General features: G+C 41.9%; 1 protein-coding gene across 1 annotated transcript in view; it reads right to left on the reverse strand.

Moving 5' to 3' along the window:
- CFAP54 (cilia and flagella associated protein 54) overlaps nt 1-18,286 on the reverse strand; it is a 303,572-nt gene that overhangs the window by 9,517 nt on the left and 275,769 nt on the right. The window contains exon 71 of the mRNA XM_036760711.1: nt 5,849-5,923. Within this exon, the coding sequence (XP_036616606.1) occupies nt 5,849-5,923 (75 nt within the window). The remainder of the gene's footprint in view (nt 1-5,848; nt 5,924-18,286) is intronic.

Raw genomic sequence — 18,286 nt, forward strand, 5'->3', positions numbered from 1 at the left:
GTCATTTCCAATTAATCCTGTACAGAGCTTGTTTGTCCATACCTGTTTGCATGTTTTCTCCTCTTAGACTGTGAGCTCCTTGAGGGCAGGGCCTGTCATTTGCCTTTCTTTGTATTCCCAGCACTTAGCACAGTGCCTGGCTTATTGCAGGGGCTTAACAAGTGTTTATTGATTGTCAAAAACTAGGTTGGAGCCACAATGTGAAAGGCTTCAACAGACAAGCAGAGGAGTCTGAATTGTATCCAAGAGCCCACGGAAGCTTCAGTGTTTCTATAGTGCTTCCATAGAAGCCTGGTCCCAATGGCGCTTCAAGGCCACGTCTATCAGTTGCATGGAAAATGGATTGGAGAGAGGGTACAGGAGAGACAGACTTAAATGGGATGGCTGAGGGCCTGGATTAGGGCTATGTCATGTGGCTGGAAAGAAGAAGACATCAGGATTTTTTGTGGAAACAGAGTTCATAAGGCTTTGAGACTGGTTGGAATGGAGGTTGGATTTCTCTAGCTGTTTAGAGCACGATCCCAAACATTAAGCTCGAAGTCTTAATCAGAAGGATTTTCAAATGAAAATACTGGGTCTTCAATGCTTGGTAGCTAGGTGGTACAGTGAAAATACAGTGCTGGGTTTGGAGTCAGGAAACCTTGAATTCAAATCCTGCCTCAAAAACTTTCCTCTGTAACCATTTTCAGTTGTGTCATGCTCTCTGTGACCCCATTTGGGGTTTTCTTGGCAGAGATACTGGAGTGGTTTGCCATTTTCTTCTCCAGCTCATTTTACAGATAAGGAAACTAAGGCAAACAGGGTGAAGTGACTTGTCCAGAGCTAGTAAAGTGTCTGAGGTTGGATTTGAACTCATGAAGATGAGTCTTCCTTTCTCCAGGCCCAGTGCTCTATCCAACACTCTAGCTTTGGGGTACCTTAGTTTCATCCTCTGTAAAATGGGGACAGTTGTTGTGAGGACCGAAAGAGATACCACATGGCAAGTGCTATGTAAAGGCTGGTTATTGTCATTGTTATTAAATCCTCCCAGTCCAACATCGATCCAAACCACTGATTCTCTCTCTAAGGTCACTAATGGCCTTTTTTTTTTTCATTAAATAAAGACCACTTTTTTATTTTCTGACTTGATATTTTCTTGCCCTCTATGTAAAATCTGATGCAGCTAAATACCCCAGCCTTCTTCATACTCTCTCTCTCCCTTTAGCCCCCATATCCCTGCACTGTCTTTCTTGTTCTCTGCTGGCTTTTCTGTTACCTCATTCTCCTGTCCCCTCACAGTAGACATCCCTCCCAAGGTTCTGTCTTTGGCCCTCTTCTGTGTTTACAGTCTCTCCTTTTGGACTCAACTTCAAGAGCAGTGGATAGAGCTCCAGGCCTGGAGTCTTACTGAGTCCAAATCCAGCCTCAGACACCTATGAGCTGTGTGACCTTGGGCAAGTCACTTCACTGTGTTTGCCTCAGTTTCCCCATCTATAAAATGAACTGGAGAAGAAAATGGCAAAACACTCCAGTTTCTCTGCCAAGAAAACCCTAAATGGGTCACAAGAGTTGGACATGACTGAAAAATGACTAAACACCAAATCAGTCATGTGGCTTCAATTATCCACTTTTAAAATCATTCTATTCCTATCCTTTCCCCAGAGATCCAGTCTCTTATCTCCAACTGCCTGCTGGCTACCTCCACCTGAATGTGCTCTAGGTATGTGCAAAACTCACCCCATCATGCCCCACTCCTTGACTTCTCCACGTCTATCGATGCAATCATCCTGTCATCCAAGCAGAACCATCTGGGTCATCGTGGGCTCTTGCCTCTCCTTCATAGTCGTTAAGCTGCCAATCCTGATTCTTTCTGCTCACGGTGTCACAGCAGCCTCGCTCAGCTCCCTCACCTCTTCTCACCTGGACTGACCGCTGGAACAGTCTCCTGAATTGCCTTGCTGCTTCTACTGGGTCATCCCTCCAATTCATTCTTCAGTGCAATGGCCAAGGAATCTCCCGCATTCACCACTCAGGTGATCTCACCTTCTTGGCTGCTACTGCCTAAAGCTCTGATCTGGACATTCTTCAGCCTGCCTTGCCTCTTCATACCACTATTCACTCCATATTCCAACCTAACTGGACTAGCCTCTGCCCCTTCCTTTCCTCATCTCTTCCACCTCTGCCTTGGTGCATGCTTTCTGCATTGCCACGATGGACAACCACCTCCTCCCCATCTCTGGACATCTCCTCCTCCTTTGACAGCTCTGCTGGGCACCTTCTCTCCTATAAACCCTTCCCTGAGACTCCAGTACATGGGGAAAGGCACTAGTTCTGGTGCCAGCCCAAAGAGGACCTCTGCTCCCTGTGTGACCTTGGGCACTCCACTTAGTCCCACTAGGGTGCAGTTTTCTTATGTGGAAAATCAGGAGCCAGACTAGAAGGTCTCTGAGATGCCTTTCAGCTCCAGATCTACGATTCTGTGATCTTGGCTTCAAGTAGATCTCTCCTTACTTAAATTTCTTTTTTTTTTCTTTCTTACTTAAATTTTTTAAGAAGCTTTGTTTGGACCTCTCCTTGGTACCTCTCTCACTATTCTCCCCTAGACTGTCAGCCCCTTCAGGGCAAGGTCTCTTTTTATCTCATTTTATATCCTTATTATCCAGCCTAACACAGTGCCTTGTATACAGCAGATACTTAATTTATGCTAACTCATCCATCTGCCACCAAAGGGCAGCTGTGTCAAAGGTGAAGAATAGGGTGTAACCCTCTGCCACACACTGGCCGTTGGGAAATGACATCATTTTTGCCATTCTCCTTTGGTCTCACTTACATCCTGGCCACTTTATTCACTGGCACTCCCCATTTCACTGTAGGCAAGAGTCTCCCCACCCCACCTCCCTGCTTGAGAATGCAGATTATATAAAGGGTCTTGAAGTCATGATGCCTGAGAGCTTCCTTTACCCTGATCCCGCTGCTTGGCAAGGCTCAGAAGATTCGAACATTTTGAAAATGCTATCAATATCTTAGTCTTTTCTTAGCATTTTGAAAACTGCCTTAATAGTCTGGCCTTTTCTTAAGGTTTTTTCTCCCCCTCTTAGCCAGATTTGACAGAAATGAACAGTGAGAGACCAAGATCAAAGTCAGCGGACTGTTTTAAAAGCAGTCTGGAACCAATGTCATCCAGCATTGTCTTCAAAAGAATGGAGGAATATTAAGTGGATGTTTCATGACCTTACACACAAAGAATATTCTTCACATGAGGACAGGGGGATTATATCTCACAGAATAAAGGCAGAATGAGAAGCTCTTATACAGCCTATTCAAAGGACCATTAACAAATACAATAAAGAAAATAAGGCAGGCGACTGCTTTCCAATTTACATCAGCCCAAAGATATTACGTACAAAGGAAATAATTGTTCCAGGATCCATTACCATCACCTCCATCAGATAATACTTACTGAGGACCCACAGGTTGTTGGTGAGGGGATAAGCATTATACAATGCTAGCACAATAAACTCAGTACCCTCCTCTGTAGGAATAAATATTGGAAAAAGGGGTGAAAGCAATGTAGAACCATACAGACAGGCACACACACAGAGTACAGAGAGACACACACACAATACTGATACTTTCCACTCATGAAAGTTTGAAGTCTTCCAATCTCATTAATCCCAGCCCAGGCAGTAGTCAATGAATGTCCTGCCTTCTTGGCAAGAGCCACCGTCACCAGCCCAGAAAGCAAACTGGGCCTCTTTGGTGGGATTCCAAAGGTGGCTGCTTTCTTACTGAGCAGAACTGGGGATTCCAAAGGTGGCTGCTTTCTTATTGAGCATAACTGGGGACCTGCCATGACCTGAGAGAGCAGGATGATGCCCGGAAGCAGGAAGAGGCTCAGGGACAGAGAGGGGGTTTCCCAAAAAGGTCCAGTAGGCAAAGGAGTTGTCATGGTATGAGCCAGTGAGTGGGAGGTTGTGAAGAACAAAGTATTTTGGCTTTTGTAATTAAAGATGCAGGATGGTGTAATAGACTAAATTTGGAATTAAGGACCTAGGTTCAGATGGAACCTATATAGGTAGTACCTATATAACCTTAGGCAATATACTTTCTCTGCCAGTCTCAGTTTCTTCAAATATAAAGTGAAGGGGTGGGCTAGATGACCTTTGAGGTTTCTTTCAGGTCTCAATCTGCAATTCTATGATCTTTCCACAGCCGGAAGCAACCTGTGAGGACCAAGGATAACCTCAATTCCTTAATGAAGAAAGTCAGATCGAAGTTGAAAATGAAATGCCAAGAACTCACAAATTTTTACTGAGAAATAACCTAATTTTACCTCAGAAAACAAGACCATTAGAGGGACCAAGCAACTGGATGAATTGTTACTGATTCCTCTACAGTGAAGTATGGGCTTCTTTAGGTTGGAAGAACAGTGAGAAGAACAATGAAAACAAAGCCCCGAACAGTGGCTAACCACTGCTACAAAGAAAAAAGTACCTGCCATGGGCAAGACAATACAAAGATTGAAGTATTAAAAATTGGGAAAAGGTAATTTTTTACTAATGAAACACAATTTTACATTCAAGGCTGCACCAAAACTATTGTCAGCAAATGTGAACCTGTAAGATCTGGGCATCTTCATCAGACTGTAAATCACTACCCCTACCTGCCCCCCTCAAAAAAAAAAAGAACCAAAGTGTTTTGGGCATTTTTCTTTTACTTTCAATGGGCCTGGAGGTCTTGCTCCCACTGATGGAATGATGAGCCCTGATAACTATATTGAGATAATGAGAAACAGAACTGCTCTAGAATTCCCGATTCCCAAAAAGGAGATAGCACATTACAAAATGACCTTGTACTATGCTAGATTCCACAAAAAGGTCAAGGAATGTGTCCAAGAGATGAATGTAGACCCAAATATGACTTAGCAACTTTCTTGGTTTAATGGCTCATCAAATGTACACTTAACTAGCCAATGGGATAAAAGTGTGATATCACAAGGATGATGATGATGATAACCAGGGTTTATATAATGCCTACTATGACGATGTGAAATCCTGCCCACAGAACCCTGGGCAATTCACCACCTCCCTCACCCTGTAAAATGAAGAGGCTGGACTAGATGGCCACTGAGGTCCCTTTCAGCTCTGTGGGTGAACTTAGACAACCACTCAACTCCCCTGGGCCTGTCTTTTCCTGTCTGTAAAATGAGCATGTTAGACATGACCTCCAAGGTCCCTTCCAGCTCTGGATCTCTGATCCTACAATTATGCAACTTCTAATGATACTACTCATGTTACTTCTTACATGCTGATCCTCACTGGACATATACCCCAACTTAGGAATCCTCAACAATCTGATTCTGCCATCACAGCTAAATTATCTTGCTTCTTTTCACAGCTCCTATTTTCATTCTCTGATTTTTTACATTTCCCTCCCTCTCCCCTCCTATTTCTGTCTACCTGTCAAGTATCTCGAATCCTGAAATTCTGTTCGAGATTAGTTTCTAAGTGGACAAGGAACTGATAAACTCATATGCAAGATCTGTGATGGACTGTATTGTGATAAAAACTCTCTTTCAGGAGTACAAACGGTGTGTCTTCAGACAACAATCCATTTTCATATGTCTTAGTTCTGCCCAAAGTGAGATTTATGATGAGGTTTGTTATTAATGGTTTAGCACCTATATTTCTGGAAGTGAAAATTATATCTATTGCTAAGTCACATTAATTAAGAAGATTGGTTTAGATTCTTGATATTCTATACCAAAGATGTTTTATGCATTTTGGTTTCCACAGCATCAAGCATGTTTGCCTAGAGATAGGGCTGGTATTTTTAGCAGAGGTTTGGTCTTAACACCTCGGTATATTACCTCAACTTTTAGGGGCAAGTCTTCACGTTGCAAAAGCAGACATTCTATCTCAGTGCAACACTCAAAAAGCATAGTCTAGAAAGGAAAAGAAAACAAATTTTGTAAAATGAATCTCAGATAGCTTTTTTCAAAAAAAGGAATTTCTGTATTTTCCACATTCAATTTAACAAACATTAAAGGAAAATGAAGCCGGGTGGAAAGAGTTGGGAGCCAGAGATTTAGATTGATCTGGATTTGAAGTTCAAGGACACGGGTTCAAGGACAAGGGACACTTTCCTGCTTACTACCTTGGTGACCTTAGGCAAGCCACTTAATACCTGGGGCCCCAGGTTCTCCAGAAGTAAAACAAAGGGGTTTGGATTAGATGACATCAGAGGTTACTTCTAGGGCTAAATCTATGACTGTTATGCAGGAAGGGTGAGGACAGTCATTACAAGATATAAAGACAGATTGATTCTTTTTTCAAGGAATTTAGGATCTAATGGTTGGGAAAGTCCATGCATATCAATAATTATGATACAAGCAAGAGTGAGATAAATGCAAAAGAGAGGCCTTTAACTTATGGTCCTTACATCTAATACATCATTACCAGCCCCCACCCCATTCCCCAAACCACCCTTAGTCATGGGCAGGATGGCCAGTTATCTCTATGGAATAATTTCAGGATTAACATCTCTATCACCACCAGCTTTCCTTCACCCAGGTGCCACTGGGTAGGAAACTTGACCCTTGGGGATCTATTACTTCCCCTGTCCCTACCCTGCCCCCTTTAAGATGCAAACACTCTGGAGAGGCACGAGATCTTAATTAAAGCCAATGTGTTCTTGGCACATCTGATTCAGTGAGAAGAGCTGAGTACCTGAGTTTGCATGGGTTCAGTGAGGCAAATAAAAGAAGGGAATGCACAAAGGGAAATGAAATGCAACAAAGACTGTGTTTTCCACTATTATTCCTAGTTCTTCACCTACACATACCACACATTTATTCTTTTGAATTAGTACAATTCAAGTGTAAATGCATTAATATTCAGTGTATTATGACAGAAAACCATTTGATGCCAAGTGACTGATGAATCATGTTGGATAGCTCAAAGGAGCGTGTCTATACCAGCTGAGGCTCATCAGCCTTATGATGGCAAGGCAGGCTAGAGAAGGAGAGAGTGCCCAGCAATCTTGGAGCTGCCAAGGGTCACTTTCCATACTTTCCATATGAGTGGTCTCCCTCATTAGAATATGAACTCCTTGGGAGGAGGGACTGTTTGACTTTTTCATTTATAGCTCCAGAGCTTAGCACAGTGGTTGGCATATAATAAGCAATTAATTAATAAATGCTTCATTCATTCATTCTTTGGCAGAGTAATGTCCACAGATTTAATGCTCCATGACTACTGGGTCTTTCAGGTTTAAGCATTCATATCCATCTATCTAGCTAGACTTACAGATCTTAGCTGTTTTGTGTGCCATGGACCCCTTTGGCAGAGTCTGAGGAAGCTGATGTGGAACCTTTCTCAGAATGATGTTTTTAAGTGCACAAAATAAAATACATGATATTTTTTAACTTCCCAACAACATGAGCATGACTGTCACTAAATGGACTGCTGGTATGCCAATACTAGCCAGGTACATCTGCTCCTTTTCAGGAGTTCATGGAGACCAAGCTTGAGTAGAGGTTCATCTGATCTTGGACTCCCAGGGTTCTTTCTGTGGCCACATTTCCCTTCTAGCTTCCCTTGACCTTACAAGATACTCCCTCAAACAACTATAACAAATACCCGTGGAGTTATTCTCTTTTCACCTTGCCAGATGGGCTACAGAGGTTTCCCTCAAACTGGCAAACCCTGACTTAGAACCCTGCCACATCTTCGATCCAAGAGGCACCAGGTGGCAGAGTTTAAGGATTGTTGCTACAACCATTGCACATGTGCTAAGCAGTCCGTGTGGTCACAGATAGATATCTCCACTCTTATTCTCCTAATGCCTCACACCTGTGTTGTTCTTCCATCCTCTATGGATCGAATCCTAGCAAAAGATTCTGGCTAGGATTCTGGGAGTATCTTATGTGTGTTGTCCTTCCCCTCGCTTTTGTGAGTAAACTTCCTGCACTGTCAGTGGCTTGGGACTTGAGACTTGAGACCCCCTACCCTGGCTCTCAAAGCAACAGTAGTGGCTGGGCTGGGATGAGATAGTCCAGCCCCATCTCTTCATTTTGCAGTATACAGAGCTGAAGTTCAGACCAATTTGGTGACTTAAGATTCACATGCTTATTTAAGGTAAGAACCAAGACCAGGACCAAGGTTCTCCTACCCTCCAACCCAGTGCTCTTTTTGTCTTACTGCAAGGACTCTTAATGCTAGTAAACATTATGCAGTAGAAACCTACGAGGAGGTCTGGTTTCCCTTGTTGTAGAAGGCTTATACTGCCTTTAATGGATTTTCAAATTCCTCAGTCTTCTTTTACATGTTAAAAAAACTAAAAACAAAATAAAATATGATACCTTCCCTCAAAACACACACACACCTCTTTCAAGTTTAATCTGATTCCTCATCATGGACTAGAGGTCATCCTGAGCTCTCCAAGGGTACATTAAAACTTGAGCAGACCTTATAGAGGAAAGGTCTTAAGGACAGGCTTGGTGATGAGCTGTATATACCCTATCCAAGAATCAGCCTAGCTGGGTCCCAAGGGGCTCATCACCAGAGAGCTGTCAATTGGGTGATGAGTGGTTTTGAGCCATAGTAGTTCATGAAACCCCTTTCCTCCAAGGAGACTGTGAGCTATACCCACATTTGTGACATCCCCTAAGTGCTACAGTAAAAAGTACCTTCCTCTTAACTTTAGCCAACTCAACAAAAACCAATAAGCCAGTCTATTTTTCTTTCTAATTGTACTCTTAGGATTGGCTGAGGGAGAACGGGCTGGCTAAACCAATCAGCAAACACATTTTCCATAACGACCTCAGTGAGTAACTGTCACTACTTCATCAACAGCTATCAGGCAAAAACACAACATCTACCTCATTGATCATTTCATATAAGAGGCAAAGTGACGGATACTACATGATGAATGTCTTCCACTCTGGAAATAAACGTCTTCCTGGCTCAGCATTCATCACGCAGCACTTTGGTTCTGACTACCTTCTATTCTGCTGACATTATCTCTTAAATAAACTGTATGGAAACTTGGGAAATTGGCTTGTTTCTTGTTTTCTGCTGTGGTAGAACCACATTCAACCTGGCTAGCAGAAAAATGAGAATAGGGATAGCACAGGACAAGAGAAATGCCTCCCTGGGGATGCATTACTCCCAGGTAAAGAGAATTATCTGAGGTTTGGACAGGGGCGTCCAATCTGGGCTGAAGATGTCTTGCTATTTTTCCTTTAAATGAACTGTTTTCTTTTGTTTGACAAAGAACCATGTTGTTCTGCTACTTGAAAAGTGTGACAAGGCCAGGTTCACGTAGACCCGCAGAGCAAGACTGTCCTCTCCCATGGAGGTGTAGCTCCTGGTGTCCAGTCCAGGATGACTCATATTTAGAGAGCACAGTATTAAAGAACAGAAACTGTGAGGTCTGGAGACTAGTCTCAGCTCTCTCCTTTACTGGCTGTGTGACACTGAACAAGTGGCTTCATTTCTCTGGCCCTGTTTTCACATTAGTAAACTAGGGATATTTGCCTTGTCTCTCACAAGGTGTCTCAGTTCAATTCATATCAATTCAACATGCTTTCTATGTCTTTCTTCCTTCCTTTCTTCCTCCCTTCCTCTCCTTCCCTCCCTCCCTTCCTTTTCTTTCTTACTCTTCCATATTTTAAAAAAAATAACCCTTGCCTAAAGAAATGGAAATTCTACTGGTACTTAGCAGCAAGTACATAGATAAGGGAAAAGTAAAGCACATAGATAAAGTGGGACACAGGGAAGAGGAGGAAGGTGGCGATGTAATTTTCCACATGGAAGAAGCTGGGGAGCCTACTTTAGGAAAGACAAGATGACACAGAATGACCCTGTTCCCTCACTTGGGGCATGTGCAGATGTTTTATTGGTGGCTCCAGTCTGCTGACCAGACAATAAGAAGACAGACTGTGATTGGTTGAGGTGCATTCAAAAGTCATTAGCCTCTCAGGACCTCTTCTTCTTCTTCTTCTTCTTCCTCTTCTTCTTTCTTGTTTGACTCCTTGTGACCCCATTTGGAGTTTCCTTGGCAGAGACACTGGAGTGGTTTGCCATTTTCTTCTCCAGCTCATTTTTCAGATGAGGAAGTGACTGGTCCAGGGTCATACAGCTAGTAAATGTCTGAGCCCAGATTTGAACTTGTGAAGATGAGTCTTCTTGATTCCAGGTCCAGCTCTCTATTTACTGTGCCACCTAGCTACCCTTTACTGCCTGGCTGCATTCCCATGAGAAAGTAAGTGCTATAAAGAGACAGGTCTCAGGGCCCTCCTCCTCCGAGGCCAATGAAATGGCCTATGAATGCAGAACTCAGTTCTTTGCCTCCTTGTGTTGGTCACTGCTTGTAGTTGAAGGAGGATGGAGACAGCTGGGACCTGATGAGCTTTGAAAGTCAGAAGGGTGAGACCCCAGAAATGCCGAAGTTTGAGCTGTGCTGGGAGTTGCTGGATTCTAGACAGTAAGGCATGATGGTTCTAGGTGACCTTTCTAGGCCAGTCCAGCAAGGGCAGAGATACAGATTCATAGGAGTTCTCAAAGTGTGGTCTGGGGACCTTGAGGTTCCACAGGATGTCCATGACCTCAAAACTATTTCATAAAAAATACATTTTAATTTCTAATAAGGTAGTAAATGCCAGTAGATGTAACCCAGATAAACAAAAGCTCCTTGGGGTCCTCAGTAATTTTTAAAATAGTATTTTCTTTTCCCCCAATTGCATGTAAAAACAATTTTTAACATTTTTTTAAACTTTTGAGTTCCAAATTCTATCCCTCCCCTCTCTCTGAAGCAGTAAGCAATCTAATATAGGTTATACATGTGCAATCGTGTAAAACATATTTCCATATTAGTCATTTTGTGGGGAAAAAACTCAAATAGAAAAAAAGGACAGGAGAGAAAAAGAAAGAAAGAAAGAAGCTGTGTTGGTAACCAAAAATGGGCTCCTTAGCACTTAGTCAACAAGTGCCCTTGAATAGTTTGGCTTTTTCCCCTGAACTGAATGCTGTTTATATGTTGGATTGGAGTAAGCTTGTCAGCTCCTTCACCTTGCTTCCCTTGCTTAAGCAGATCGAAAGAACCTGTGCTCTCCCGGTCAACCCCTTCACCTTGCTTAAGCAGACTGAAAGAACCTGTGCTTTCCCTGGCATACCTTACACCCCTGCAGAAGCTGGATGGTTAAAAACAGCTTCCGTTGGAGCCAGAGGCTGCTACAGCTATAGCCACAGCCGAAGCTGAAGCAGGAGCTGCCGGTAGCAGAGCTGACCTATGCGAGGATTGAGGATTAAGGAGTGCTGAACAAGGACTTGAGGCCAGTGGGTAATCTTTTTACCATAGAGGGGAAGCATGTATATGATTTTGCTTTATACCATCATGCTTCTCTGTGGCCTCCTGGTTACTCTTGTAAGGTGGACTTATTGGGCCTGGAAGCTTTTGATCAAAATATCAAAATGGGGATGCTGGTTTGTGGGTTGGTTACTGTGGAGCCTAAATATATGCTTTGATTCTTCTGCCTCCTACTTTGAGAATTACTTATATCCGGCAGTTCTGAACCTTTCAGACATATGTATGATCCTCTTTGAAATTATAAACTCTGCCCTCATACTACAGAAGCAAAGTAAGAAATTTCTGAGAAAAACAGCATGCTTCAGTCTGTATTCAGATATCATCAGTATTTCCTCTGGAGGCAGATAGCATTTTTTTCATCATGAGTCCTTTGGAATTGTTTTGGATCGTTGTATTTCTGAGAATAGCTAAGTCATTCACAGTTGATCCTCCTTACAATATTGCTTTTACTGTGCACAGTGTTCTCCTGGTTCTGTTCACTTCACTCTGCATCAGTTCACATAAGTCTTCCCAGGTTTTTGTCCTCAGTAATTTTTAAGAGTGTAAAGGGAGACCAAAAAATTTGAGAATTTCTTCATTAGAGAAAAACTTCTCCAACCCCTAGACTGAAAACCTGCCCTAGAACCCTGAAGGAAGTGAGTTAAGAGAGTCACAATACATACAAATAATTTCTGGGAGGACCGAAGAGCACTAAAGGGGGTGGGAGGTATCACAATGGGCATCAGGTAGAAGGTAGCACTTGGGCTAAGCCTTGAAGAGAGCCAGAGCTTAAAGAGCTGGAAGTGAGGAGGGGGAGTGTTCTAGGCACAGGGGACAGCTTGGGCCAAAATACAGAGGTAGGAGATGGGGTTGCTGTGTACAGGAAAACAAGCTGACCAGTTTGACAGGACCACAGAGTGCCATGGTGATCATCTCTCATGAGGATCAGATGAGAAAATGACTAGGGGATCTTGGGATGGTATAGAAAGAGTTAGAGCTGGAAGGGACCTTTATGATGAACTTCACCAAAGGCTAGGATAATAAGCTTGCTGTGAGCATTTATTATGTGCCAACTATTTGCTGGGTCAATCAGTCAAAAAACATTTGTTTGCTATGTGCCAAGCACTGGATAAATATCTCTGAGAATACAAAAGAAAAGGCAACACCTCTCCACCCTTGCCTTCCTGGAATACATAATCTGATAATCATTTAATATCATTATAGTAACTTCAATAAGGGTCAGACCCTGAACTGATTAACCAGAGGAAGAGCCTGAACTGATTAATCAGAAAAAGAGTCTGAACCTAACAACCTCTTTGTTCTCTGAGTAAACTCAGAGAATACCTCTTCCTATGTCAACAAGGCCAGATCAGGCTGACTTAAGGGCATTCTTTCCTCTGTCTATTAGCCATTAAAGATGAGACCCTTAACCTGAGAAACTATTTTGCTTAATATTTTATGGGCATATACTATGTTATGGAAAGTTAATGGTAAATTAAACACAGAAATGCTAGGTTGCAGTTTCAATTGACCCTTGTCAACTCTCTTATCTTATTGTATTTACAACCTATTCAATTTAGAAAAGTCTTTTTCTTTTATCATGGTTAAACATATATAGAGATCATAACATTGAGTAACACAGACCTGCTGAGTTGCGACTGTTCTAAAAATGTATTTAAATCTTCTCATACTTCTGTTCAGGCAGTCAGATTTTGTCTGGCCCCATACATGTACATATCTGCTAGCTTTAAGGAAATTAACGATATGGATTTACATATCACCTAGCCTGTTTGCCTCCTTTAACCAAACTTTCAGGTCAACAAATCTAATGGGGGTAGACAACATGTAAATAACCATGCACATAATGGATAGACAGAGAATAGATGAAGGCAATTTGAAAGGGGAGATATTCTGCCACTGGGGGACTGGGAAAGGATTCCTTCAGAAAGCAGAATTTGAGCTGAGCCTGGGATTTTGCCTTTGAAGCTGCCATTTGACTTCTTCCAGTCCAGATCAGCCTCTTCTCTGCATTTCTTCAGCCCATAAGATGTCTGGAGTTTGCGTGCTTTCAATTGCAGTTTGCAAGTTACTTGATGCTGCTTGTGAATGTTCCTAAGTCATTTTCATGTCCTTGTTCTCTCTACCCCAACAGACTGCAGGCATCTCAGGGCAAAAACCATTTTTCCTCTGCTTTTATAAATAGCCACAGTACCTAACACTGTGTTCTACACTCCAAGGTAGCTCAATAAGCTGGTGAATAACTAATGCAAATCACTCAATCACTTGAAGTCTGTACAACTCTTTTCAGAGCTGGGTCTTGTAGGGTGTTAAAGACCAAATTAGTTGGAACACCTATCCTGTGGCCTTCCCAATACAGTTTGCATTCACATTTTCTCTCCTGAAGCTTGTGACATACTTGGTGATTTAAGGACTGGATTTTTTTAAAGAAATTGGAAGCTGGGAGGAGGCACATTTCATAGCCTTTCAGAATGAAGCAACTGCCAACAACTAGTATCAAGGTAAGGAGAAAAGATACTAGATTAGAGGGTCTATGAAATCCTGTCCAGTACAACTTAAGCTTATCTCTCCGTGTCCTAGTTAACTTCTAATTAGCTGCTTGAGATGATACTACACTGTTTACAACTCTTGTGATTTTTAGGTCCAGCTAGAATTGTAGTAAGGGGAGAAAATAGCCAAAACCACTCCCTTTGTTTATTTAACTTCCAAGGGTTGAGAACTTGCCAAAGTAATCAAATGTCTGTCTTTTATCCAGAGGGTGATCTATATTTTTAGCCCTGTCCTCCCCTCACCCATACCAAAAAGAAAATTGGTCTGTCTATAAGATTGTTTTTTTTTTTTTAAAGCAGATTATTTTTTGTTAAATTGACAAACCAGATAACTCACCCAAAATTGCTATACTCCACAGTTGCAATTGGCAGAATTACTGAATTTCAGAGATGGAAGGGACCTTAGATGTCAGCTTGTCCAGACAAAAAGAGAATCCCACGACATCATACCCAATAATTAGTTGTCCAGCCTTTGTTTAAAGACCACCAGTGAAGGGGAGCCCACTCCCTTACAATCCCACCATTTTTCTTCCATTTTTTGGAGAGCTCTATTAGGAGGTTTCTCGAGACAACAATCCTAAATTTGGCTTTTTGAAAATTCTAGCCACTGTTCCTCATTCTGCCCTCTGCTGCCAAATCACCCCATCCAAACTCCCTTCTATGTGATATTCCTTAAGATACTAGAAGACAACCATTATATCCCCTTCATTCTTCCCTTCTCCCATGCTTTAAACCTTGCCATATATTTCAATGGATCCTCTCAAAGCACTAACCCAAAGCTCTCCTTGTTAGCCTCAGCTCCTAGTTTCATCATTTCCGTGCCTTATTATTTGTTTTGTGGTGGGCCTGACTCAGTCTAGCCCCCTGGTAGTTTATGTTTGATTATGGAACAGAACGAGACATTCATAGGTCATTGGACAGTTAATAAAAAGATATTTACTTACCTGGAGGAGAAGGGTGTTCAAAAAAGGACAGGCAAAGAACTGGAAATTGAGGGGATGCTCATCAATTGAGGAATGGCTGAACAAGTTGTGGTATGTGATTGTGATGGAATACTGTTGTGCTATAAGAAATGATGAGCTTGATGACTGTAGAAAAACATGGCTAGACTTGCACAAAATAATGAAAAGTGAAATGAGCAGAGCCAAGAGAATGCTGCATACAGTAACAGCAATTATTGTTTTAAGAAGGACTTTGAGTGATTTTGACTATTAAAAATACCCAGATTAACTACAAAGGACATATGATGGAAGATGCTATCTGCATGCAGAGAAAGAGCTAATAGCAGTATGTATTGAATGGTTTTACACATATACATACACACATTTGTGTCTAATGGTAGCCATCTCTAGGGTAGGGGTGGAGGTGGGGTAGGAAGGAACAAAAAAAGGAAAAAAAAAGAAACTGCCATGATAACTTTATTATATATTTAAAAGGAATAGCTGGTTGAACACAATAGATTTACAGTTTCATGTACAATCATCTTTTTTTCCCTATTCTATGTTATGGAAATGTTTGCTTTATTTCTTAAGTTCCAAATAAAATAAATAAAATTTTAAAAATAAATTGTAAAATTAAAAACAAAAGGACAGGCAATGAAGATAGTTGATTCAGCTGAGTGAAGCTTCCTTCCCTGATGTGCCCCATTTTCCACAAACCAAGCTTCAGAGAGAGCAGCTGGAGTTCCTTGTGGCGGTCTGGTACTTGGACAATGAGATGAGATGTCAGCAACCAGAGCCTTTAGTCCACTCAGCCAAGCAAGTCTAGAAGACAGTCTCAACGCTTTTCAGGGAGAAACCAGTGAGAGTTAGGATGTCGTTCCTATGGCACCATGTTTTGGTAGTCACTCTCCAATGCTTTCATTTTCTGTAAGTCTCATTTAAAACTGTAAGTTGGTCGGAAGTTCTTTGTGAATTCACGTTGCATTTTTCCCCTTTGAAATCATTTTCTTTCACGACTTGAGAATTTGCCACCCCTACTGGGTTGACCTTTCCCGTAGAATTTTCTTCCATACAATCTGACCTGTCCTTCCTCTGAAGCCTGTGAAATCTTCTTTCCCCAATGTTGGAGTATGTGCCAGATGGCCCAGTTTTCCTCTCCTCTAATACAAATACCTAAGAGGCAGTGCCCAGTGCTTGGTACAGTGCCTGGTACATAGCAGGTATTTAATAAATGCTTACTGATTGGTCACTTTCCCCAAGGTCCCCATCATGTTCTCCCAAGCAACCCATTCCTCCTCATTAGTAAGAACTGGATTCTGAATAGATTTGTCCCCTTTGTTTTTTTCCTTCACCTTTTAAAGGATCACCTGATTCTTACAATCTATTTTGATGACTTATTTATAATACTTTGTAGACTATTTGGGAAAATAGGTGAAGAAGGAGTCCTACCAAATTCTTTTTATGACACAAATATGGTACTAATACCCAAACCAGGTAGAGTCAAAACAGAGAAAGAAAATTATAGACCAATTTCTCTAATGAGAACCTTCTTAATATACAATGTTACTCCACCCTCTTTCACCTATCCAGTTTTTTTTTTTTAAATAAGTTATAACTTAGAGTAGGGCCTCTTAACCTCAGGATCTGTGAACTTGTTTTTAAAAAAGAGTCTGATATAAAAGAGTATAGTAAAAGAATATTCTGAGGAAGGGATCATGGGCTTCTCCAGACTGCCAAAAGGGTCCAGAACACAAAAAAGGTCAAAAACCTTTCTCAAAGTGGGGTGATTAAACAACTGCACAAAACGGACAATAGCCGATAAGAATAAGAAGGGGTCCTGAAAAGTGTCTCCACTTCTGCTGTCATTTCGTAGCTGAGGAAATTGAGGCCCAGAGAGGTTGTGTAGTTGATCCATGACAGAACAAGGACTTTCTCCACCCTTAGTCCTTTGTGTTTTGTTTTGTTTTGTTTTGTTTTTGGCCGGAGCTATGCTGCCTCTCCCAAGTCTTTGAGCTGATAAGATTGGCTTAAAACTAGAAAACCTGAGTTGATTGTTGACGGTAGACTTCAGAACTGGCTAAGAAAAGAATGCCCTGGGCTATGACCCCCAATTTCATCATGCTCTTCCCCTCTGAGTCCAAGAGTTAAAATACTTTTCAAATAAGGGCGTATACGTTAATAGAGGAAATACAATGGACAGACATTGTGAGATGGAGGTGGAAAGCATGAATGAATGAATGAATGAAGCATTTATCATGGGCAAAGCATTGTGCTGAGTGCTAGGGACTGTTTGTTTTGAAGAAGACCAATGACATCATGGGGTGATTTCTTGACTTACATGTGAATTGGATTTAAGTGAGGCAGAGTTGCCCAAAGTCATCTGCTTTACTCTCTCTTCCCGAGTTATCAAAAACCCGTGGCAAGACAAAAGTCAGGATGACTGGCGATGGTCTGGGATGTAGTAGATGACCTTGGCATCTTCGATATGTGACCAAACTCTAAGTCCTCCACAATGCCTTCTTCAGCCGCCTTCATGGCTGTTGGAACAAATTGTTCTCATGCGCCCATTTTGCTGGGGGAAGTCTTCATGTGCTTGGAGTAGATATTCCCCTTAGTCACTGATGGGTTTGAGCCTGTCCAGAGTTACCTTCTACCTGGTTTAACCCATCTTTGGAGAAGGTTTTACCAGGGTGCGGCTATAGCTTTTCAGAGCCGCGGGAGAGGTTTGGATGAAAGGCAGACACCAAAGGTGGATGAGCGGCCATGAAAAGAGCTCAGCAGCCCTCACACCAGAGGGGCTAGTCCCCATACAAACACAAATACAAAAGAAGAGACAGTCGTTTCTCTCAAAGAGCTCACATCCTAATGAGGAAAACAAAACATAGGGAAGGTTCTAGGTGTATATTCAACCTAGATCTGGGTTCTAATTCAGTCTCTGATACTTACTACTATTTACTTTTTTTCCCCAAGGTACAATAGGGTTTATTATTTCACATTAACTGGATTTTTGTTCAAATAAACAGAGAGTTCTCTTTAAATAATGATCTCATACTCTGGCCAGTTCAAGAGGAAATCAAAGGAACTTAGTGCATCCAGGAGGGAGTCATTAAGCAGGCATGAAGCTCAAAGGGAAGAGATGAGAATCGAATTGGGACCAACAACAGACACCTTCATACTTGAAGGCCATGGTGGCTTTGGCATAGTAGGCAGTGTGGTCCAACTCACATAGAAATGGGGGCTGCTGAGCCATACATAAGGATCTTTGTGGGCTGCACGTTGACTCAGAAGGATTGTCTTCATCACTAAAATGTAGGGGTTGGGTCTGATGATCTCTAAGGAGACCTGGCTCTCGCTCTCTGATCCCATGACTCTCTCTGAGCCTCAGTATCCTCATCTGTAAACTAGATGTATTACTTAACCTAAGTTGCCATATCAAGAAAAGTGTTTTGT

The sequence above is a fragment of the Trichosurus vulpecula genome, chromosome 5, assembly GCF_011100635.1.
Source record: "Trichosurus vulpecula isolate mTriVul1 chromosome 5, mTriVul1.pri, whole genome shotgun sequence".
NCBI lineage: Eukaryota > Metazoa > Chordata > Mammalia > Diprotodontia > Phalangeridae > Trichosurus > Trichosurus vulpecula.